The 22758-nt window shown below is 60.3% G+C and overlaps 5 protein-coding genes across 8 annotated transcripts in view; 2 read left to right on the top strand and 3 right to left on the bottom strand.

The window, feature by feature from the left end:
- Positions 1–71: 71 nt before the first annotated feature.
- On the top strand, positions 72–4002 carry CDK10 (cyclin dependent kinase 10). The gene is made up of 13 exons (XM_068150756.1): positions 72–345; positions 856–928; positions 1005–1076; positions 1163–1265; positions 1397–1478; positions 1811–1878; positions 2165–2217; positions 2299–2368; positions 2485–2544; positions 2638–2761; positions 2847–2986; positions 3470–3522; positions 3593–4002. The coding sequence occupies exons 1-13, from the start codon at positions 250–252 to the stop codon at positions 3694–3696; spliced, it is 1098 nt and encodes a 365-aa protein (XP_068006857.1). The 5' UTR covers positions 72–249; the 3' UTR covers positions 3697–4002.
- A 367-nt stretch (positions 4003–4369) lies between these two features.
- SPATA2L (spermatogenesis associated 2 like) lies at positions 4370–6107 on the bottom strand. The gene is made up of 2 exons (XM_068150754.1): positions 5588–6107; positions 4370–5314 (listed from the first exon to the last, which is right to left on the bottom strand). Exons 1-2 carry the CDS (start codon positions 6089–6091, stop codon positions 4496–4498), a joined length of 1323 nt encoding a protein of 440 aa, XP_068006855.1. The 5' UTR covers positions 6092–6107; the 3' UTR covers positions 4370–4495.
- Positions 5828–11348, bottom strand: VPS9D1 (VPS9 domain containing 1). Of its 3 annotated transcripts, none has more exons than XM_068150749.1 (16): positions 11209–11348; positions 10798–10876; positions 10611–10703; positions 10340–10502; positions 10077–10191; positions 9890–9952; positions 9669–9721; positions 9500–9587; positions 9103–9188; positions 8510–8994; positions 8205–8334; positions 7935–8128; positions 7757–7838; positions 7174–7278; positions 6807–6922; positions 5828–5906 (listed from the first exon to the last, which is right to left on the bottom strand). In XM_068150749.1, exons 1-15 carry the CDS (start codon positions 11326–11328, stop codon positions 6847–6849), a joined length of 1932 nt encoding a protein of 643 aa, XP_068006850.1. In that variant the 5' UTR covers positions 11329–11348; the 3' UTR covers positions 5828–5906; positions 6807–6846. The 3 variants fall into 3 exon arrangements, with proteins under 3 accessions (XP_068006850.1, XP_068006851.1, XP_068006852.1); XM_068150750.1 differs by having other exon boundaries at positions 10077–10188; XM_068150751.1 differs by lacking the exons at positions 5828–5906; positions 6807–6922 and having other exon boundaries at positions 6931–7278.
- A 144-nt stretch (positions 11349–11492) lies between these two features.
- Positions 11493–20274, top strand: ZNF276 (zinc finger protein 276). The gene is made up of 11 exons (XM_068150752.1): positions 11493–11706; positions 13129–13438; positions 14037–14089; positions 14497–14988; positions 15917–15995; positions 17146–17226; positions 17514–17624; positions 17697–17772; positions 18623–18740; positions 18942–19041; positions 19444–20274. The coding sequence occupies exons 1-11, from the start codon at positions 11493–11495 to the stop codon at positions 19727–19729; spliced, it is 1920 nt and encodes a 639-aa protein (XP_068006853.1). The 3' UTR covers positions 19730–20274.
- Positions 20210–22758, bottom strand: part of FANCA (FA complementation group A) — a 43470-nt gene continuing 40921 nt past the window's right edge. For both annotated transcript variants that reach the window (XM_068150745.1, XM_068150747.1), the window contains exons 41-43: positions 22076–22232; positions 21322–21414; positions 20210–20471 (exon numbers count right to left, since the gene is read on the bottom strand). In XM_068150745.1, the coding sequence (XP_068006846.1) occupies positions 20367–20471; positions 21322–21414; positions 22076–22232 (355 nt within the window). In that variant the 3' untranslated portion in view covers positions 20210–20366. The remainder of the gene's footprint in view (positions 20472–21321; positions 21415–22075; positions 22233–22758) is intronic.

Here is a 22758-nt window from a genome sequence, read left to right as displayed (position 1 = left end):
CGAGGGGCGGGGGCACGCGAATCGGGGGCGGAGTCACAGCCGTGGTGGGGCGGGGCCAGACGCAGGGTGGCGGCGCAGGGGGACAAGCTAGGTGCGGGGCGGGGAGGTTAGGTGTGTGAGTGCTGCGAGCAGTCCGGGTCCCCGGCGGAGCCACACAGCCCTTGTCAGGGGCCAGTGCGGCGGGACGGGGGCCTGGTGTGCAGCGTCACGGCGTAGGGTGGGTACGTCACGAGGCATGCGTGACCGGCCATGGCGGAGGGCGGCTCCGGCGACGGGGAGCTGGAACCGCTGCGGCTGCGGAGGCTGCGGGGAGAGGGCTTCTTCGAGGTGCCGGCGGCCGACCGGGTGAGGAGCCGCGGCAGTGTGGGCTCTAGAAGCGAGAACCCTGAGCTCACGGAGGGGGTCTGGGGCGGGAAGAGGATCCCAGAGAGGCTTCAAGAGCCCTGGTTGTCAGTGGGCACGGGGCCTGCTGAGGGCGGGAGGTGATCCCGGGCTGTTGGTTGCCATCGAGCTGAGGTGGACTGGGAGCAGGGAGAGAGGCAGGGAGCTCAGTGTGTGGTGCTCGCAGGCCTGCAGGCGGGGAGAAGCCTCTATGGGGGACAGGTAGCTCAGCTCGGGGATGATTCTACAGGGACAGAGAGTTGAGCAGGAAGGGTTGGAGGAGCTGCCTCTGCCCGGCCACTGCCCGAGCCGATATGCCGGTGGTGTTTTGGGAGTGGTGATTCGCTCCGTAGGCACCAGAAAGAGGGGTGTAGGTTAAGTCGTTGGTCTGTCACCGAGGTCATGTAGAGGGGTGATGAGAAACCTCCAGAGGCTGTCCTGGAGCTCACCTGTGATGTGGCTCTTTGGTTCCAGCTGGGAAGATGCCGGAGTGTGAAGGAGTTCGAGAAGCTGAATCGGATTGGAGAGGGCACCTACGGCATAGTTTGTAAGTGTGGTGCTGGCTGCTGTCCCAGGGCCAGAGCCATGTTGTCTCTGGTGCTGAGCCTGTGCTGCTCTTGCAGACCGGGCCCGGGACACTGTGACAGATGAGACTGTGGCACTGAAGAAGGTGCGGATGGATAACGAGAAAGATGGTAATGGAGGAGGCTCCCGTGGTAGGTGTGAGTGTCCTGGTGCCCTGCTTGCAGCAGTGGTGCAGCACGGCCATTGCTTTCTGCAGGGATGCCCATCAGCAGCCTGCGGGAGATCACCCTGCTCCTGCAGCTCCGGCACCCCAACATCGTGGAGCTGAAGGAGGTGGTTGTGGGGAACCATCTGGAGAGGTGAGAGGGCCTTCTCCATTCTCCCCTCTCTTTCTCAGACCCTTCCTGGGTCCCTGAGTGGCACAGCCCTGTGCTGAGACACAGGGAAGGTGTCCCAGGGAAGGATCTTGACTGTATTTTGTTTTCAACAGCATTTTCTTAGTGATGGGCTACTGTGAGCAGGACCTGGCCAGCCTTCTTGAGAATATGCAGACACCTTTCTCAGAGGCTCAGGTAAAAGTTGGGCCAAGCTTTAAGTGCATCACTCCCAAAGGAATGTTGTCACTTGTGTGGACTCCTGGTGCTTCAGTAGGACTGGACAGCACCACGATTCCTGGGCTGAGATGGTTCTCACAGGACGCTCCAGGGACTTTTCAGGCTGGGTTTTGAGCTGTAGCAAACTGGAAGGGAAACAGCTGGGGAAAAAACATGCCCCATCATGCCTGTGAACTGAGCTGGGAAGACATGGGGTAGTGATTCTGTACAGCAGTGACTAACAGGACAGACCACAGTGGGTTTTCCTGGCTGGTGCTGCTGTCTCAGAGGTAGGATCTCTGTGTCTCCAGGTGAAGTGCATCATCCTACAAGTCCTCAAGGGCCTGCAGTACCTCCATGAGAACTACATCATCCACAGGTGAGGGCAGCAGGAGGATGAGGGGAGAAGAGTTTGAGCCCCTGGGCTACCACATCTACATCCTGGGAGCAAGCAGCAGCATGTGGGGCAGCTCTGGGTGGGAGTTTGGTGTGAACTGAGTAGGTCTGGGAGCACTGGCAGGGCAGGGAGGCCACTGAATGATGAGATTTGCTTCTCAAAATGGCTCAGCTCTGGGGCTCTGCAGCTGCTCGAGAAGCATGGGGGGAGCATGTTCAGGAGTTGTGTCTGGAGCACAGTGCTGACCAGCAACTTTGTTCCCTGGCAGGGACCTGAAGGTGTCCAACCTGCTCATGACTGACAAAGGCTGCGTGAAGATCGGTGAGCTGCCAGTTTGGCTCCTGTGACACTGCTGGAGAGAGGAGCTTTGTCCCCCTTCCTCATCTCCAGTCTCTCTTGCAGCTGATTTTGGACTGGCACGCACCTATGGGATGCCACCAAAGCCAATGACCCCCAAAGTCGTCACGCTCTGGTGAGAGGTTGGCACGTGGTGGGGGCTGTGCTGACTTGGGGTGAATCAAGAGAGTCCTTGCAGTGTGGTGAGGGCTCTGTCACAGTCCCCTTAAGCTACTGCTGTACCCTGCACAGGTACCGAGCACCTGAGCTGCTGCTGGGGATGACAACGCAGACCACCAGCATTGACATGTGGTATGGGGAGGGCAGAAGGGGACCTGGGGGGAGCTGCAGACCCACAGAAGGGGGTCAGCGGAGGGGTTTCTCTTGCTGACTCTTGCTTCTCAGGGCTGTGGGCTGCATCCTCGCAGAGCTGCTGGCACACAAGCCTCTGCTGCCAGGCACCTCTGAGATCCACCAGATCGACCTCATTGTGCAGCTCCTGGGAACGCCCAATGAGAACATCTGGCCTGTGAGTGGTCACCTGCTCCCTGCCTGTTCTCTGCTTTTCCTGCCTGCTCTCCTCTCCCTTCCCACTCATGCTCCGGCTCCCACAGGGTTTCTCCAAGCTGCCCCTGGCCAGTCAGTACACGCTGCGGAAGCAGCCCTACAACAACCTCAAGCACAAGTTCCCCTGGCTGTCGGAGGCTGGGCTGCGGCTCCTCCACTTCCTCTTCATGTACGATCCCAAGAAGAGGTAAGAGCTGTGTGCAGAACAGGGAGAAACTGGGGGTTGTTCAGCCTGGAGGAAAGGAAGCTGGGGGGAGACTTTCTCACTCTGTCCAACTCCTTGAGAAGAGGTTGAAGCCAGGTGGGGGTCCATCTCTTCTCCCAAGGAACCAGACAGGGGGAAGCAGCCTCGGGTTGCCCCAGCAGAGGTTTAAGTTGGGCAAGAGGAACAGAGGAACTACTTCTTCACCTTGAGGGTTGTTAAGGCCTGGCCCAGGCTGCCCAGGGCAGTGGTTGGGTCCTGATGCCTGGAGAGATTTCAAAGCTGTGGAGATACGGTGCTGAGGGATGTGGTTTAGTGGTGATCTGAAGTGCTGGATTAGCAGTTGGATTTGATCTTAAAGGTCTCTTCCAACCATTCCATGATAAACCTGCCCCCAGAGTGGGATTGCCTCCATCAGAGCTGTCCCCAGAGCTGGGATTCACCTGTCACATCTCTTCACCCCCACAGGGCGACAGCAAAGGACAGCCTGGAGAGCTCCTACTTCAAGGAGAAGCCCCTGCGTGAGTATCTCCCACACTGGGGCAGGGCTGGGGCACTCTGGGCCCTGCTGATGACTCCTCTGCCCCTCAGCCTGCGAGCCAGAGCTGATGCCCACCTTCCCCCACCACCGAAACAAGCGGGCGGCCAGCAGCAGCGCAGGGACGGAGAGCCAGGCGAAGCGCAGCAAGCCCTGAGCCCCCTCCCGACAGAGACAGCATGGCACAGGGGATGGACTGCCTCAGCCAGGCGCTGCCACACCTCCATCCCTTCCCAGGGTAGCTCCTCTGGTACTGAGACAAGAGGGGCACTGCCACCCTACATTTCTGCCCTGGAATGGGGCAGGCTCTGGTCTGGGCTGGGTGAACAGAGCTGCACTGGTAGGAGGGAGGAGAAATGGGGCCCAAGGGCTGCTGTGGGGTGCTGGCAGGGCCAGCCCTGTATCTTGGAGACCCTTGGTAACCCTGACTTTGCTGTCAATAAAAAGCATTTGCCAGCAGCAATGGTGGGGAAGTGGAGGGGGGGGATGTGAATCGCCTCATCCTTGGCTGGGGGTTGGGGTGGGGTGTGGAAGAAACCACAGCCCTGCTCCGCTTCCCTTGTGTCACATGTCCAGCCCTAGGGACCAGGAGAACATGCCCAGGGCTGAGGAAGTCTCAGGGATGAAGACACTCCTGAAACTAGGACACCCCCCAGGCTTTGCCTTTCTAAAACCGGGTCCAGCCCCACTGTCCTGGGAGCCAGAGCTGCTCCCACAGGATGACAGGGCAGGAGCTGGCACTACAGCCATGACCCCTTCCTGGATCACACTCTGCCCCAACTCCTTTCCTCCCCCCCAAACACCCTTCACCAGGGCAGGATGAGACCAGGCCAAGGAGGCAGCCATGCTTTACTGAGATGCACCAAGCTGTTACAGCGGGATCACTGGGGCTGGACTGAGCTGGGTGTCCCTCAGGTTGCTTGGTAGCCGTTCCCATCCCCTTCCAGCCACCCGTGCTAGGACCAGGGTCCAGAGCTGTCGGCCAGCAGCATGTCCACCTCGGTGCGCCGCAGCCAGAGCCGCTGCTGCCGCTCGCTGCGCAGCTCCTGCCCGTGGTGCTGGCTGCGGCACACGAGCCCGGCTGCACAGGTGCCGGCGTGGAGCTGCTGGCAGGTGGTGCAGCAGTAGGAGGGCAGCGTGCCCCGACGGAGGCAAGAGTGCAGCTGATAGCAGGGTAGCTCAGGGGCTTCCTGGGGGATAGCAGTAGGTGAAGCCGGGGCTTCTCCCAGCATTTGGGAGCTTCTGTTGGCTCCCCCAAGCTCTTGCTCCAGGAAGAAATGAGAAGTGGAGTCCAGTTTGGGGTTGTTCGTGGAGGGCACCAGCTCCTGCCTGCACTCACACTGGTCCCAGCCCCCAGGGTCCCTCCACAGTGCTGCATCCTCTCCCCCAATGTCATCTGGCCCAGCTGGCATCTCCTGGTAGAGATCCACGCTGTCATCATCGCAGTCAGCTCCTGCCTCTGGCTGTGTCCCCATCCGCTGCAGCATCTCCACGCAGGCCTCCACGTCCCCAGCCAGCCGGCGTGCCTCCAGCAGCTCGCTGGCACGGGGCCGGCGTGGCCGCAGCTGTGCCACCACCTCTGCCAGGATCTCACACTCCAGCCGACAAGCCAGGAAGCCACAGGCGGCAGCGAGCAGGTCGGGCCCCGGGAGAGGCCGGCGGACGGTCAGGCGGTGCTGGTCACAGCGGTCATAGCCCAGCCGGCCGAAGCTCCGTAGCAGGTCGGCCTCCGGCAGCGCTGGGCGCAGGGAGTGCACGTAGGCACCAGAGAAGGTCTGCAAGGGGTAAGGGGACGTGGAATTAGGGAAGGGTTGGGATTGAAAGGGATGGGTCCATGTCTCCTGTGAAGACCCCAGAGCTGGACCCAACACAGCAGCTGGGATCTCAGCAGAGCAGATGAATCGAAGCTGCTCCCTCCACCTGCTGCCCACAATGCTGGGGATCAGCCCCAGGGCAGGGTTGGGTCTGGGCTGTGAGTGCATGATGCAAACTCATATCCAGGGCCACCCTGACCCCAACCTCACTGTCCCCCACCAGTGTCCCCTCACCTGGATGGTGCTGAACTCCTTGCGCCAGGGGAAGAGGTAGAGGTTGACAGCTGCCCTTTCCAGCAGCTGGAAGGCTGCAGCCAGGCCCTGCAGTGCTAACTCGGGGTCTGGGTGGCCCTGCAGCCCATGGGCCACCAGGGTGGGACCATCCTCCTGCAGGGCCCCCAGCACTGCTGGCTCCTGCTGCAGCCGCTGCCGCAACTGCTCGCTCAGGGAGGGGTGGGAGCTGGTCCCAGCATGGCCTCGATGGAAGTCCTGCTCCAGGCAGCGCTGGTACTCCTGCCTGTACTCCTGCTGAAGGGCCGAGCCCGCACACATCCTGGGGGGCAGCAACATCAGCATCCTGCCCCAACACCTCCTCAGACCCTGGCATGCAGACCCCCATCCCCTGTGCCTCACCAGGGCCCCAGCACCCAAGAGCGGGACCCTCGCAGCCTTTCTGGGCCCGGTTCTCCCACTCCCGTGTTTCTCCACCCGTTTCTCTAGGTTGTCCCCCCCCGCCATGTTTTCCCGGGCCCAGTTCCACCCCCCCCACCCCCCAGTCCGTCCCCGGGGCCCAGCTCCCCTCCCAGTCCGGTCCACCGCGATCATCCGTCATACCCCGACCGACGCCGTCCCTCTCCCCCACCCCACCCATGCTCCCTCGGTTTCCCCCGTTCCTCTGTTCCCTTGCCCCGCTTCCCCACAGTCATACTGTTCCCGCACCTCCGTTACGCCGGTCCCCCACTCCGCCATGCTTCCCCCGGGCCCGGCCCCGGCCCCGTGTCCCTCTCCTGTCCCCGCCCTCTCGGGCCCGGTTTTCCCTGGTATCCCACCCCCGTCATGCTCTCCTGGGCCCGGTTTTCCCTGGTCGTACTCCCTATTTCGGGCCCGGTTCCTCTTTGTTCCCCTTCCTTCGCGCTCTTCCCGGCCCGGTTCCCTTTGTCGTCCTCCCCCGCCCAGGACTGGCTGCCCGCGGTGTCCCCCTCCCCTGCTGCCCTGTCCCGGCTCCCGTTCACCGTCCCCCACCTGCCGGCCCCGCGCTTGGCTTCCGCTTCCCTCGCCACGCCCACCGCGCTGCCATCACCGAAAGGGGCGGGGCCACGACTGCGCCCACAGTGCCCCCCAGAGGACGGGGGAAGTAGCGGCCATGCGGGGCAGAAGAGGTCCCTGGGCCCGACCCCGGGGCCACCCCCGGGAAGGGCCTGCCCCACCGGGACGCCCGGGCCCGGGGCAGCACCTGGCTATGAGTGTCAGGAGGGTCCCCCGCAGGCACCTCCTCACTGCAGGGACTCCACGTAGGACAGGGCGCTCTGCAGGGACGTCAGGCAGTACCCCTCCTCCCCAATCAGGTACCTGCCGCACACCAACATCGTGGCTGGGTCACCACCATGGCCAGGATACCAGCATCATGATGTCATGGCCAGGACACCGCCTTGGCCACTGTATCACTCCGCTCACCATGCCACCACTGCCAGGATACCATCATGGCCATCCTGCGCCCACAGGAGCCCTGCTCCCACCCTTATTCCTTCCCCAGCCGTGTTCTGGGAGGAGTGACAGTGCCCCTCACCCATGGGTGCCCACATAGATCCCCTGGGGCCTACCCCTCATGGATGAACTCCTCCAGGGCAGCACATTCGGACAGCAGCTGGGGCAGCCCTGTCTGCAGCACCACGTAGGACAGGATGGGCAGCAAGTCGTCCGCCCCACTGCCACCAACAGCAACTGTCAGCAACCATCAACCCCAATGCCTTGCCAGCAACAGGAACCACCAGCCCCACCACCCTACTAACAATGGGAACCACCAGCCGTGCTGGCAATGGCAACCATCAACCCCACCAGCAACAGGAACCACCAGTCCCACCACCACACCAGCAATGGTAACCTCAATCCCACCACCACACCATCATGAAATCGACAACCACACCACCAATGGTGACCATCAGCCCCACCAGGAAATGCAACCCCCATCTCCCCCACCACACCAGCCACAGGAACCACCAGCTGTGCTGCTAATGGTGACCCTCAGCTCCACCAGCAACAGGAAACTCCAGCCCCACAACCCCACCAGTAATGGGGACCAGCAGCCTCAACCTCACCAGCAAATGGAACCCCTGTTCCTGCCACTCCATCCCCACCCGTTCCCCAGCAGCAGGGCCGGCTGCCCCTCACGCTCCCCACACTCACATGGCAGCGGAGGCAGGGGCCCGGCTGTCCCGGCTGCCGCAGTACTCCTCAGCACACTCGCAGATGCCACGCAAGGCTCGCACTAGGGCACAAAGCGGGCACCCAGGGTCACCCCACCGCCCCCATGGGAGCTCCCCCAGCCTATCCCAGGCCCCCGACCCCTTCCCCAGCCCCACACCAATGCAGTCGAGCTTCTTGCGGGGGCAGGTCTCCAGCGGGATGAGGCGCAGGTCCTGCACGGCTGAGCCGTAGGCAGGGCTGCCAGGGGCACTGGGGAAGAGGCGCAGGGACAGCCCCATGTCGGCCGGCCCAGCCTGCCGGTGCCGCTCCATGCTCCGAGCCAGGGCCGCTTCGCGGGGCCGCTGCACGCTCCTGCGGGCAGAGAGGTGATGGGTGGCTGGGGAATGGGTCCAGGGGAGCTGAGAGGGTCCCATCCCATCCCTGGTACCTGTAGAGGGCCAGCAGTGGGGCCCACAGTGGGGGAAAGAAGGCCTCCTCCAGGCAGGCCAGGCACTGGTCCTTGCCCGCAGCAGTGTTGAGCCCCTCAAAGGCCAGCAGCGTCAGGGCCAGCAGCCTGTCTGGGAAGGGAGGAGTTACGCAGCGTGCTCGTGAGAACCCAAATCCTCCCCATCCTGCTCCCAGAGTCAGCCCTCAGGGAGCAGGGGGTCTCCTCTAACTCCTGAGGGCCCAAAGGATGGGGATACCCCTTGCCCGGTCCCTGTGGGCTGCCCAGTGCTGGTGGCTGTCCCTCACCGATGGCATTGTGGATGTCCCTCACGACGCCCTTCAGCAGCTCCGGCAATGCCGTCTCCTGCCCGGGGCCGGGCGCAGGCTCTCCAGGAGCCCAGCCCTCGGGCGATGCCAGGAATCGCTCCAGGTCCTCAAAGGAGCTTTCCCGGGGCGTCTGGGAGGCCACCACCGGTGCTGGGCAGCTGCCCTCCGCTTTTGGAGTGCTAGGGCCGGCGCCAGCGAGGGGTGTGCTGGAGAGGCTGTGCCGCAGCGCAGCGGGGCCGTGCTCGGGCACTGAGAACATGCAGTGGAGGCTGCGGGAGGCCCGGAGCCGGCGCCCCCCCGGCTCAGTGGGCAGTGAGCCCCCCGCATCCAGCGAGAGGAAGGAGAGGCCGGTGGGGGAGGCAGGGGTGGCCTCAGGGGTGCCCCGGCTGACGGCCGGGTACAGCCGGGCATACACCGAGCACTGGAGCTGCCGCAGGAGCTGGGTGATGGGGTGCTCAGGGAAGCTGGAATGGAAGGATATGGTGGGCAGGGGGGAGAGGGTTGGACAGGGGACACCAGCAAGTGGCCACGGCCCCCAGCTCCCACAAGGTCTTTCCCCACCCCGGTGGTACCTGAGGAGGCAGGAGAAGAGCCCTGACACCACGGAGAGGTCTGCAGGGCTATGCTTCAGCTTGGCCTTCCACTGCCTTGGCCAGTCCTAGGGAGCACAGCTGGTCAGTGAGGATGGCACAGCATCCTGACCCATGGGCATGGCCTCTTGCCCCATGACATGGTGTCCTGCCCCATGGCACAGCATCTTGCCCTCACAGTGCCTGGGGACACCATGGCATGCTGTTTCATAGCATGGCACCCTGCCCCTGTGGTGTCTGGAGATGGCACAGTATCCTGCCCCAGCAGCACCTAAGGTGTTAAGGCCTCTTGCCCCACAGCACCCAAGCACAGCACCCATCCTGAACCTACAGCACAGACCTGTCCCTGTGCTATCCATGGCCTCTGGCATGTACTCACATGGTCCTGCTCATACTCAAGGATGGCAGCATAGAGGGCCCTCTGCTCCTGCTCCTCAGGGGTGAGTACCACACTGCTGGAGAACCTCCTGGAGAGGCACCAGTCTGGGGTGAGAACCCTGACAGGGTGGCCATGTGTCCTTAGGGTCCCCACAGTGGCATCTCCTTACCTGTTGGCAGCATCCTGCAGCCGCAGCCGCCGCTCCTCCATCTTCCTCTGCAGCTGGGTCACAGCAAAGTCAAGGCTCCAGAACCACTGTGGCACCCAGTGCTCACCCACCGCCCTGCCACAGTGCCAGCAGCCTGGGGAGCAGGGTCAGCCCTTCTCCCACCTCCATCCCCATAACTGGATGAGTCAGCACCCAGCGCTCTCCCACTCAGGCAAGGATACAGTCTCCTCCCGGGCCTTGGCGATCACCAGGTTCTCCATCATCTGCCGCTGCAGTGACAGCGTCTGTGAAGCAGGAGACAGGTTGGGGACACCTGCTCAAAGCCCATGTGTGGTAGGCATGGAGCAGGCTGTTCCCCAGGCACCACAGGGACCCTCTCCCATCAAGCCGCCAGGGCTCCCCACTTGCCAGGGAAGTCTTCTGCAGGGCCTGGCTGGGGTTCAGCCGTGCCACCCGTGCCTCGTAGGCAGCCTTCAGCTTCTGGTTCTGCAGAGAGGCCTCCTCCAGCGGTGTCAGTTCCCTGCTGAGAGCGAGCCCTCAGCACCACCGACATGACCCTGGGGCTCCTCCCTGGGACCCCAGCAGAGCAGGAGCCTGGGGATGGCCTGGCCCGGCCTCACGGCCTCCCCAGGCGGGCGTGGGGCAGACCCCAGCAGCCCCAGGGCACGTACTTCCGTGCGCTCTGCGCCTCGGCGATCTGCAGCTTCTGGAAGATCTCCGGGGGCAGGAAGGGAGAGAGCTTCCCCCCCTCGTCCGAGAAGACGCGGCGGTGCCTGGCAAGGGGAGCAGGGCCCCCGCTCCGCTCCGGCACAGCCGGTTTTGCCTGGGCTTTCCCTGTGGGGAGGGAAGGACAGGTCAGCTGCTCCCCACATGCCACCAGCCTGCTCTCTGGGTTAGGGTTCCAGCTCCCCACAGCAGGACTGCACAACCCCCTCTGCTGACCTAGTGCCGCTGCGATGGATTTGACTCTCTCCAGGCACTGCTCTGCGAGCTTCAGCATCTTCGGTGTGTCAGGGGTGACCCCCTCGCTGCTGTCTGTGGGGAGGGGAAGTGGGATAGGTTCTCACGTTAGCCCCAGCTCACTATGGCACTGGGACCGGGCATGGGAGGCTGGGGGGTCCTGCCCTACCTGTCCCTGTCGCTGCTGCCTCATCCTGCAGGGCCTGGGCGATGAAGGCGATGCTCTTCAGGTACTCCACGTAAGCCTCCTGCCAGAGATGAGGGCTGAGCCACAACCCCTCTGGGCAGCCCCAACCATGGCGGGTGTCCAGCGGCGGCCACAGCCCACTGTGGGGGACGCCCCCGCCGCTCCCTGGGCCCTGCCGAGGGGGACAGGATCGGGCCCTTCCAGGGGGTGTCGAGGCTCAGGGTGGGGTGGGCGCTGGCCTGGGGACACCCAGGCTCCGTAGCCTGCCCGCCGTGGGGACGCCCCCTATGGTCTCGGTGATGCCTCAGGGCTGGGAGGGGACCCAAGGTGATGCCGGGCCCGGGGTCGCAGAACTGAGCCCCGGGGGTCACGTCCCGCTCCCGCCCCGCTCACCCGCTGCCGCCCGGCGCTGTCCATCTCCAGGGCTCCGCTCGCCGCCCTCATGGCGGTCTGCAGGGCCCTGCCCGCCCCGGGGCCCTGGGGCCCATCACCGCCGCCGCTCGCCGCGGCCATGGCGGCCGCCGCCCCCCGCCCCAACCCGTCCCGGAACGACACGACGGAAACCGCGTTTCCGGGGGAGAGCGCGCCGAGGGATGGACCGGCGGCGGGGCCCTCCAGGCCGGCAGGGGGCGCTTCCTCGGGGCGAGGCGCGCCGGGCCGGGCCCGCGGCGGCGGCGATGAAGCGCGATCGGCGCGGCCGGTTCCTGGCGGCCGCGGGCGGCCCCGGAGCGGCGGCGGCGGCGGCGACCGAGCCCCGGAGGCGGCTCGCTACGGCCCCCCGTGGCAACGAGGCGGCGGCGGCCCAGCCCGAGCCTCCCGCGGGGTGGGCCCCGGCCGCTGCCGCCGCTGCCTGGACACGGCCCCCCGCGCTCGGATCGGCCCCAGAGGCAGGTGAGATCCGTGCGGGAAGTGGATGGCGAGGCCGGAGTCGGTACCGAGAAGCCCCGGTGCGGGAGCGGAGTGGGGTCTCGGGCCGGGCCGGTCCCGGGAAGTCTCGGTGCGAGGAGGGAGGGTGGTCGCGGCCCGGCCCCGGCGCGAGAGTCCGGCAGCCCTCGGCGGCCGCTTCTGCCGGGGAAGCGGAGCCGCTGCAGCGGAGGACGGGAGGGTGGGTGCTGGTTGCACGGCACGGACACGACTTCCTGCTGCTCAGGCACCTACCTGATGGGCAGCGGCTGGGCTCTTGGCACGGCCGAGCCCCTCTGCTCTGGTTCCCGGGGCTCCGAACTGGCGGCAGACACTAGAGCAGTCAAGCAGTCCGGTTCCACGGCACGGATTGCCCAGGTTGTGTGGACGGGCTTCACCTCCGAAGAGCTGAAGCTGCCGGTGCCACTAAACGGCGAGGCGAGGAGGGGTCTCGTCCTCCGGTGCTCTGCCGGTGCTTGGCCCCAGTTTGGAGGTAACCGGGCGCTGCCCTGACGGCAGAGATAAAGGTCAGTCATCCAGCGGTTCAGTGCTGGGTGTCCAAAGGCAAACTGACAATGGCAAAAGATCCACACGGTGGCAACATTCCCCTAGGGCTGGCACCTGGGCTGGCACCCACCGTGCCTGCCAGCTCCCCCAGATGCTCACCCCACGTGTCACCTCTCTTGCCTCTGTCCCCACCAGTGTCCAACAGGCCCCCAAATCACTCTGATGAGTGTGTGTGCCATCTTGGTGATGGTTGGGGGTTGCAGGCAGGACCCTCTCCCTTCCCATCCTTGGCAGGTAAACATGGCTGGGAAAGGGCTGCAGAGAGGGGAGTTTTCCCTAGAAAGGGAAAATCATGGTCCAGCAGGGGAATGGGGGTGACCACGGGGCAAGAGAGTGCGTGGTTGGTAGCCCGGGAGCAGGAGAGATGTGTTGCATCCCACTCCGTGGATCCATGCTTGGCCTGTCTATGTCCCCAGCAACCTGTCCCACTACAGGGGATCACCATGGATGCTGAGAAATAGGGTATCAAAGGGGCTGAAGGAGCTGGGGTGGCTGAGGGACACAAGAAGTAGCTGTAGACGTGCCAGAGGGAAGGGAGAAGAACTACCTGAGCCGAGGGATGGTGGAAGGTGTTGGCAGAAGCACTCATGTGCATGAGCAATCTCATGAGTTCCTCTGCTGGGGCAGTGTGGCAGAAAGGCTCAGTTTGGGGGCCAGAAAGGTTGAGTTTGAGGTCAGCCACTTGTAGATCTGCAAGAGGGGTTGACAGAGAGGGTCCCCATCTTCCTGCCTGGCTTTTCTGGGCAAAGCCAGGGGGCTTCAGGGGCAGCTTGTGTCGAGGGAACATCTCCGGTGCCATCTGTGGCAGGCCCTGAGCGGCTGCGTTCCACCCTTCTCCCGCAGGGATCGGCAGGGCGCTGAGCACCGGCTACTGCCGCCTCTGCCACGGCAAGTTCTCCTCCCGGAGCCTGCGCAATGCCTTCGGGAAGGTGCCGGTGATGGGGGAGACCTCGGAGAAGCAGCGGCGCGTGGATCAGGTCTTCTTCGCCGACTTCCAGCGGCTGGTGGGCGTGGCGGTGCGGCAGGACCCGGCCCTGCCCCAGTTCGTCTGCAAGAAGTGCCACGCCCAGTTCTACAAGTGCCGCAGCGTCCTCAGGACCTTCATCCAGAGGGTCAACGCCTCCCCCACCGGACACCTGAAGTCGAAAGGAAAGTACGTGAGGATTCCTTCTTCCCAGGGCTTGCTAGGTGGTCCTGTGTCCAGTTTGGTGCCACTCTCTCCAAGGAGGGCATTGAGGTGCTGGAGCAGGTCCAGAGAAGGGCAGCAAAGCTGGTGAAGGGTCTAGAGCACAAGTCTTGTGAGGAGCAGCTGAGGGAACTGGGGTCATGCAGCCCAGAGAAAAGGAGGCTGAGGGGAAACCTGGCTCTCTACAACTCCCTGAAAGGAGGTTGGAACCAGGTGGTGTCAGTTTCTTCTGCCAAGGAACAAGCAATAAGACCAGAGGATATGGCCTCAAGTTGCCCCAGGGGAGATTGAGGTTGGGCATGAGAAAAACTTTCTTCACATTGAGGGCTGTCAAAGCCTGCACCAGGCTGCCCAGGGCAGTGATGGAGTCCCCATCCCTGGAGGGCTTTCAAAGCCATGGGGATGTTGAGGGCATGGTTTAGTGGTGAGCTGGCAGTGCTGGGTTTACAGTTGGACTTGATGATCATAAAGGTCTCTTCCAACCAAACACAGTTGTCTGATTCCATGCTTTGGTTTGTGGTCTCTGTAACCCCCAAGACTGCCCTGAGCTATTCTGTCCTTGCAGGAGCGACGCAGCGCCAGCCCAACCATGCGCCGAAGGAGATGCCTCCTGCCTGGGTGAGTGCCAGGCCTGTCCCAGCCACCATCAGGCACTGGGGGACAATCAGAACCAGATTTTCAGCTAAAACCCCGCTTTCATCTGTAAAATGAATTACACTGACAGGTGATGGGGACTGCCCCTGCCCCAGTCCATCCGGGTGCAGCGGCTTTGAGGTGGCTCCCACCTGCTCTCTGATGCTCAAGTCCCTTCCTGGCTGGGGAGTGGATCCCCAGTGCAGGAGTAGGTCTCTCCTTTCCTTGTCCCCATCCCAGGTGGGGAGCATGTCCCTCCTTGTCCCCAGTTCAGCACAGAAGCATGTCCCTCCTTGTCCCCACCCCAGGTGGGGAGCAGGTCCCTCCCCGTGTCAAGCAGTGCCCTGGCCCGTCCCAGTGGCCTGACTTCCTTTCCTGCCCCCCTCTGCCAGTGGACCTGATCACCTCGAGCCCTCAGTGCCTGCACAGCCTGGTGACGTGGACGCACGCCCACGCCGGCAGCTGCCCATTGGTGCCCAGCCTGCAGAGCGTCCTCTCCTCCGAGTACTGCGGCATCATCCGCGCCGTCTGGGGCTGCGCCCAGGGCCACGACTACGTCATGGACACGGACTCAGACTGCAGCAGCCTGCTGCTGGACACCGCCTTGGCGGGCAAGCGGGAGCAGGGCGCGGCGCGGCGCCTGACGGACAACGGGGCGGACGATGACCAGGCCGTTCCCACTCCCAAACCCCAGCACGCTCCGGGCAGGACCCCTCCTTGCCAGCAGCCCGCAAACAAAGGGGCAGCCTCGGTGCCAGCTGAGGCAGAGGACGAGCCACCGCCACCACAGGACAGGGATTCATCTCACTTGCAACTGGAGAGCATTGCTGCCTTACAGGAGAAGGTTCTGTCACAGCCCGAGTCACCGCTGAGCAGTGCTGCAGGTAAAGGATTTGCCTTCTGGTCTTCTCCAGGCTTTTGGGGAAGGGTGAAGAGCTGGGGAGCTGGTCTGGGCAGTGATGGCGGGGCTGGGGAGCAAGTGGAGAATCCTTTCAAAGGGAAGGGAGAGCATGGGCCTTTGGCCAACCACATCACAGAATCCCAGCTTGGTGGGAGCTGGAAAGGACCTCTGGAGATCATCTAGTCCACCCTCCCTGCTAAAGCAGGGTCACCCACAATAGGGTGCTCAGGATCACAGTGTTCAGGTGGGTTTAGAACCTCTCCAGAGAAGGAGGCTCCACAACCTCTCTGGGCAGCCTGCTTCAGGGCTCCGACAGCCTCACAGCTGAGTTTTCTGTCACACACAGCCTCTCTCCTCATGCCTGCAGAGGGACCTCAGGTTCTCCAGCACCACATTTGTCAGATGTTTCTTCCTGCTTAATCCAAACCCCATCTGTACTTTGGGAAGCAGGGTTCTCCCACCCAGCTGCGGCTGCAGGCAATGCCCAACACCCCCAGCCCTTTCTTGTCCACCAAGGAGAGATACCAGCAGGCTTCTGGTGGGCCAAGATAAGCAGGGCTGGCTGCTGAACTCTTCCAAATGTCGCTGCTGGATGAGCTATTTAACACCAGTTTTGAGTTACAGGGGTTGGGCTGTATGTAGCTCACAGCAGATGTCCATTGTTGGACAGAGGAATGGCAGCTGGAAGGAGCAGGGTCAGGGAGGAAAGAGGAGGTCTCTCTGTCCCTGGGCACAGGGTCTGCAAGGCCCCCAGGCTGAGTCTGGTTTAAGCGACAATTCCTTTGTTGCGGAGCACACATCTTCCCGCAGCGTGAAGGACCCCGGAGTGGCTGGCTCCTCAGCAGCTGTCTCTGCTGGCTTCCTTGCACTGCTTTTCCTTGTAACACAGCGTGTTCTCCTTCCTTCCCTAGGCCAGTTGAGTGGGAAGCAGCTCCCTTCTGCAACGGCGCATGAGCGGGTAAAAGACGAGTTCAGTGACCTTTCTGAGGGGTGAGAGAAGAGTGGGTTTCAAACAGCCTAAATGTCTTTGCCAGTATGAATGACCCACCTCAGGGAGCTCTTATTTCCATGAGTCACCTGGCCCTCGAGGCCCTGCCCTGGAGCTCATGCAGAGCTCCTCTCCTCCTCACTGCCTGTGCTGTGGGGGAGCTGTGCACGTCGTGTGTGTTTGCACATGTGTGTGCTCACCACGCTTGTTGCCTGCTTCCAGCAAACCTGGTCCTGTTTTGTCCCCCTCTCTGCTCTGGGGAGGTGGGAATGGAGGCTTGACGGGTCTGGGGGGTGATGGAGCTGCTGCCCCTACACTGGGTGGGTTGTCCAGAAGTCCTGCTCCTGGGAGCAATTCTCATGGTAGCTGCTTCACGCTAGGGCTCTGGAAGAGCTGTTGGTGCAGGAGTGCTCTCAGAGAAATCACCTCCATGGCTCATGGGGAGAGCAGGAGGCACATGGCACCTTAGAGTTCATGATCAGGGAGGACTTTGATTTGATCACAACTTAAAATGATCAGATTTGGCAAACAATCATCATCTGACTTTGCCAAATCACAAGTTAGGACTGGGCTAAACCCTTCAAGTGTCAGTATTTAAAGCGGGGCTTGTAAGCAACTGATCAGCGAGTCCAGTACCACAGCAAGCACAGATTTACTGTGGTGTCAGCTACCTCTGTCACCTTAAAAGGGCCACAACAGTTCATTGCCTCTTCCCTGGCTTTGGAATTAGTTGCTTCTTGTGCAGCTCAGGAGTCAAAATAAACCCTAAAGCTCTGTGGCTGCTGCGTGTGGGGAGTACACAGAATAACCTACAGCTTCATTAACCTGCATCAGACAATTCTGTCACATCCTTGCTCTACAAAATGGCTTTTCCCAGTGTGGAAAGTATCAGCAGCTTCCTTCAGTAATGTCTGATCTTTTCTGAGCTGGTTTTTGTTCTTCTGACAGTGGTTTGATGATTCTTGCAGAGATCTAGTCCCAAAAAAGACCAAATTTTGCTCTTTGCTGTGTTTGCTCAGGGTGATTATGGGGGAGGAGAACACATGGAGCCTCAGCTGCTGAGGCTCCTGTGCCGGGGGTGCAGATGGATATGCTGGGAGGATGGAAAACATGCTGGTGATGGGTTGGTAACACACATCTTCTCTCTCTCAGGGACTTCCTGAGTGATGATGAAAACGAGAAGAGAAATGTGCAATCTTCAGATGACTCCTTCGAGCCTTACCCCGAAAAGAAGTAAGAGGCTTGCTGGGGGTAGATAGTTGTCCTTTAGGGCCTTGGTTCCTTTCCTGTCTCCTCCTGGAGGTCAGGGTGTTCCCCAAGCTCCCCCTTGGGTTGAAGCTGGGCCACATCCCTCCTCCTCAGGCCTGGCACCAACTCCCTGAGCATGAGTCACATGCTTGATGCATGCCTTGCTAGATCCAGGGTTGGGCTAAGCCATCAACACTCGGGGATCATTTAGGTAGGAGGACAAAAACAGCCAAGACCAAGTATGAAACCACTGTCCTTGTTCCTTCTTGGAGGGTTTCTAGCAAGAAAAGTGATGGCAAAAAAGCCAAGAAGGCAGAAGAGCCCAAAATAAGGAAGAAGCCAGGGCCAAAGCCAGGCTGGAAAAAAAAAATCAAGTGTGAAAGGTAAGGAGGAGCTGGGGGCGGCCAGGCAGCCCCCGCCCTGGCATGCCGGCTGACGTGGCCTCTGCTTTGCAGGGAGGAGCTGCCAACCATTTACAAGTGTCCTTACCAGGGCTGCACAGCTGTCTACAGAGGGGCAGATGGCATGAAGGTGAGTTGAGGGGGTCACTTCTACTCCAGATCTGGAGTTTTGAGTGTTGTGGAGCTGTTTCCACAAGGAGAGGATCCTGGGCAGGTGGAAGACACCTCCTTGCTCTGCAGCAGGCAGAGAGATGCTTGAGCAGAGAAACTGTGGAGAGTTCAAGGTGTTCTGTGCTCCCAGGAGCTGCTCTGGCTCCTCATGCTCCCTGTGCTCTGGAATTCTGATGCTGGCTTGGCAGTGGCCCTCAGAGCAAGCTCTGCTGTGTCCTGTTACAGCCCCTGCTGCTGGGGTAGATTTGAGTGTATGTCTCTGGTTTTTCACAGTGAAAATTCCTAGACTCATAAAATCATAGAATTATTTTGGTTGGAAAAGACCTTTAAGACCATCAAGTCCAACCATGAATCCAGCACTGCCAAGTCATCATTAAACCATGTCCCCCGGCACCATATCCACAGGGCTTTGAAACTCCTCTAGGGATGGGGACTCCACTCCTGTCCCAGGCAGCCTGGTCCAGGCTTTGACAGCCCTCAAGGGGCAGAAATTGTTCCTCATGTCCAACCTAAACCTCCCCTGGTGCAACTTGAGGCCTTTTCCTCTTGTCCTGTTGCTTGTTCCTTGGGAGAAGAGACAGATCCCCACCTGGCTCCAGCCTTCTTTCAGGGATTTGTAGAGCCAGGTCTCCCCTCAGCCTCCTTTTCTCTGGGCTGCATGACCCCAGTTCCCTTAGCTGCTCCTCATGAGACTTGTGCTCTAGACATTAACTGATGCATGATCCTGCCAAGATGGGCATCTCATTTTTGGGGAGGATGCAGGTTTTTCATCCCAGCAGTCAGAAGCTCTATCCTTTCTTTCTTTGCAGAAACACATCAAAGAGCATCATGAGGAGGTGCGGGAGAGGCCTTGTCCTCACCCTGGCTGCAACAAGGTGTTCATGATCGACCGGTACCTGCAGCGCCACGTCAAACTCATCCACACAGGTGGGTCCAGGTCATGCAAACACCCAACAGCTCGCTGTGCAAGACCCTCTGGCTGGTGCAGAACAGTCTGCCCTGCTCTAAACCTCTGACTGTGGAGGACATGAGGCAGGAGGAGGAATTCTGACCGCAGCAGTAGGCCTGTGTGTATTTCGTGTGCTCAGGCCAGCAGAACCACTGAGCCTCTCCATTTTCCTGCTGCAGAGGTACGGAACTACATCTGTGATGAGTGTGGGCAGACCTTCAAGCAACGCAAACACCTCTCAGTCCACCAGATGCGGCACTCAGGAGCAAAGCCCCTCCAGTAAGTGCTCACCAGTGCTTAGCCATCCACTGGTGGCTAAGAGCAGGACAGTGACACGCTGAGCTCTCACCATCGCTGCCCTCACACAGAAACTCTGGGATACAAACCCTGGCTTTGTAGCTGCCTGAATCCCTTCAGGTGTTCATCCAGCTCTAGAGCTTCCCCTTGGTGTGATACTTTCTTGTCTCCTTCTCTTCACGTTGCTCTTTAGAGTAGCTGAATGCTCAGCTGCAGGCCTGAGGAGGAGAATCACATAGCTGGGGGTTGTAGATGCTATGGGCAGTCGCAGCTAAAGGTGGCTGTAGGGGACACTGAGAGCAAGCAGTGCTGTGGCTGTGGTTGTGTGTGACAGAGCTGGTGGTGGCTTCAGGCTGGGTGCTGAGCTCCTGCCTTGCCTTTCAGGTGCGAGATCTGCGGGTTCCAGTGCCGGCAGCGGGCGTCCCTCAAATACCACATGACCAAACACAAAGCTGAGACGGAGCTGGAGTTCGCCTGCGACCAGTGTGGGAAGCGCTTCGAGAAGGCTCATAACCTTAACGTCCACATGTCCATGGTCCACCCTCTGACCCAGACTCAGGACAAAGCCAAGCCACTGGAGCCGGAGCCCATTCTCCTCCTCAATCCTTCAGGGACTTCTGAGAGCCAGGCAGTAAAGTCAGAAGTGACTGCGCAGCAGGAGCCCACCTGAGGGGACAGGGGTTGGAAGGGGGAAGCTGTCCCAGTCCAGCCCAGTAGAAACCACGTGGCAGAGTGGAGATTGTTTTTAATCTTCCTTTTAGTCTCCCAAAGAACTCGGTAACTCGGTGGAATTAGCTTCAGCTTGCTCAGAAAACACAAACAAACAAACAAACAAACAAAGCTTGTTCTCATGCTGTGATTCCCCATGCTCACATCTGGTCCAGCACTGTTGTACTCAGACTCAGCCTAACCCTGGAGGCGGCAGGGGGCCGGCGGCAGCAGCCCGGCCAGGCGTCCCCCACCTCCTCCCCACGCACACGGTGGGGGACCGCAGCCGCTCCCTGCCTGCGCGAGCTGGTGCTGCCTGTCCCCTGCCCTCGCGGGCAGCGGCCGCAGAGGGTGCAGAGGACAGGGAGCGACGCTGGGCAGAGGCTTCGTTCGGAGGTGAGGCAGCGGTTGGTCGATTCCCAAAGCCAGTCCCAACGGAGAATTTGTAACCGACTCTTTATTGTAACGAGAGCTTCATGGTTATGCTTGTAATAAATTATTTACTAAGGAATTGGAAGGGAGCAGCCCTGCTGGCAAAGGTGGTACCTTGTCTGTCCCCTCTGCAGCCCTCAGTGGCTCCTGCCCTGCCCACTGGGCGCTCAGAAGAGGACCAGCTCTTCGTCCAGTTCCGTGGCTGCAGGTCTTGAGACGTGCCTGAGAGTGGCTGCCAGCTCTGCGTCAAGTTCTTCACACGTGGCCAGGAGCTGGGGAGAGAGGGAAAGTAGCTTGTGTTAGACCTTGTGTTGCCTCAACATGAGTGAGTACAGAACCATAACGTCATTAAGGTTGGAAAACACTGCTGAGATGCAGTCCAACTTGTCAGCCCAACACTACCATGGCCACTAAACCATGTCCTGAAGGGCCATGTCTGCATGGGTTTTTTGAACACCTCCAGGGATGGTGACTCCACCACCTCCCTGGGCAGCCTGTTCCACTAAGTAAATAAACTTTTCCTAACATCCAATCTAAACCTCCTCTGGTGCAACTTCAGGCCATTTCCTTTTGTCCTATCACTTGTTCCTTGGGAGAAGAGACCAACCTCCACCTGGGTATAACCTCCTTTTAGGGAGCTGTAGAGAGCACAGTAGAGGTAGTTGAGGCAAGACCAGAGGTTTTGTGGCAGGGAGAAGAGAGGAGGGAGAAGTGCTGCTGACTCATGCAGAAATGAAATTGGAATCATTTATGTTGGAAAAGACCTTTAAGATCATCAAGTCCAACCATTAATGATGAATAACAGAGTCTCCTGGCTGATAGCACAGTGCTGGGGGGGAGCTTCCAACACCCACCACATTGCTGTGCTCAATGCTTCCCCCAAGAGCAAGTGCTGGGTGAGGGCAGGGTTTGATGTCACTGAAAGAGGCAAGGCAGGACAAGGGCCCTAGGGCTGCCTGAGCAGCAGGTGTCCCCCACCACTCCCAAATGCCTTAGGAAAACAGGGAGTGGTGTCAGGGGTGAGGCACCAGTACACAACTGGTGCCCAAGAAAAACTACCCAGAGAGAAGCAGCAGTTCCAGCTCTCACCCACTGGGAGAGGAGGGAACAGTCTCAACACACCGGTTGGATGCTTCTGAAGCTCTGGGCATGGCATCGTGGGATCGCACCAAGCAGGAACCGCCGGGCTGTGGACAGCACCTCCAAGGGATCCCCCTGGAGAACAGGCAGAGGAGACACAGCGCATCAAAAGCAAGCACAACATCACCTTCAGCCCAGGTCCTGCCTCCAAAATTAAGACAGGAACCACTAAGTGGCACCTAGGGTCTGGATCCATGACTACATCCACCTGGAGCTCCTGGACAAGCAAAGACAGTGGTGAGAAAGTTTTGGGCAACAGCAGCTCCTCTCAGTGCCAAGGTGTGAGCCAGGTACCTGCATTGGCAGCTCTGCACAGGAAGATGGGAACAAGTGGCAGGAGAAGGAATAAAGAATAAGAATCATGGAATGGTTTTGGTTAGAAGAGACCTTTAAGATCATTGAGTCCAACCATGAATCCAGCATTGCCAGGTCACCTTTAAATCATGGCCCTTAACAATCACATCTCCATGGCTTTGAGACAGCACCACCCTCAGCAACCTGGGCCAGGCCTTAACCACCCTCAAGGGGAAGAAATTGTTCCTCATGTCCAACCTAAACCTCCCCTGAGGCAACCTGAGGCCATTTTGTCTTGTCCTATCACTTGTTCCCTGGGAGAAGAGACTGACACCCACCTGGCTCCAGTGTTCTTTCAGGGAGTTGCAGAGAGCCAGAAGGTCTCCACAGGTACAAGATTCATAGTTACAGGAGGGGAACAGGGGGACTGAGCTTCACTCACATGCTCTATGGGCTCTGGGCTTTGTCCCATTTGGTCAGGCTGGGGCAGGTCTTTGCCCTCCACGAAGAGCCGCAGCAGCTGGATGTACAGATCAAGTGCTGTGTAGAGGAAGCTCTGTTCTCTGGTTAGCAGCTCGTGGTGAAAGCCAGGGGTGAGGCTGGAGGAGGTCACACATCGTGTCACAGAATCCCCAAATCCCAGCATGGTGGGGGTTGAAAGGAGCCTCTGAAGATCATCCAGTCCAACCCCCCTACTGAAGAAGGGTAACCCACAGCAGCTTGCCTGGGATCACAATGTTCAGGCAGGTTTGGAATCTCTTCAGAGGAGGAGACTCCACAACCTCTGTGGGCAGCCTGCTCCAGGGCTCCAGCACCCTCACAGCAAAGAAGTTTCTCCTCATGTTTAGGTGGAACTTGTTGGGTTAGCAACGGTTCCATGTGGACTCACAAACCAACAGGAGGTAAATGCAGCTGGTTCTGTCACCACTGCCCATTTTACAAGTCCCACTGTGTACAGGGCCACCCAATGCTGGGAGCAGGACAGCCAAGGACACTGCTGTTTGGAGCTCAAAGCTGGAGGGAACTTCTGTGAGACGTAGAGCTCTGAAATAGCAACCCAGCCCTGCTCCAGCATTCTCCCCTGCACAGCTCAGGCCAGCAGTGCTGTTACCTCCATGACAGCAG

Source organism: Melanerpes formicivorus, unplaced genomic scaffold, assembly GCF_026170545.1.
Source record: "Melanerpes formicivorus ecotype bairdi unplaced genomic scaffold, bMelFor1.0.p_v2 SCAF_20, whole genome shotgun sequence".
NCBI classification, from domain to species: Eukaryota; Metazoa; Chordata; class Aves; order Piciformes; family Picidae; genus Melanerpes; species Melanerpes formicivorus.
Note: the sequence above shows the minus strand (reverse complement) of the source record. Positions and strands in the feature narration are given on the sequence as shown.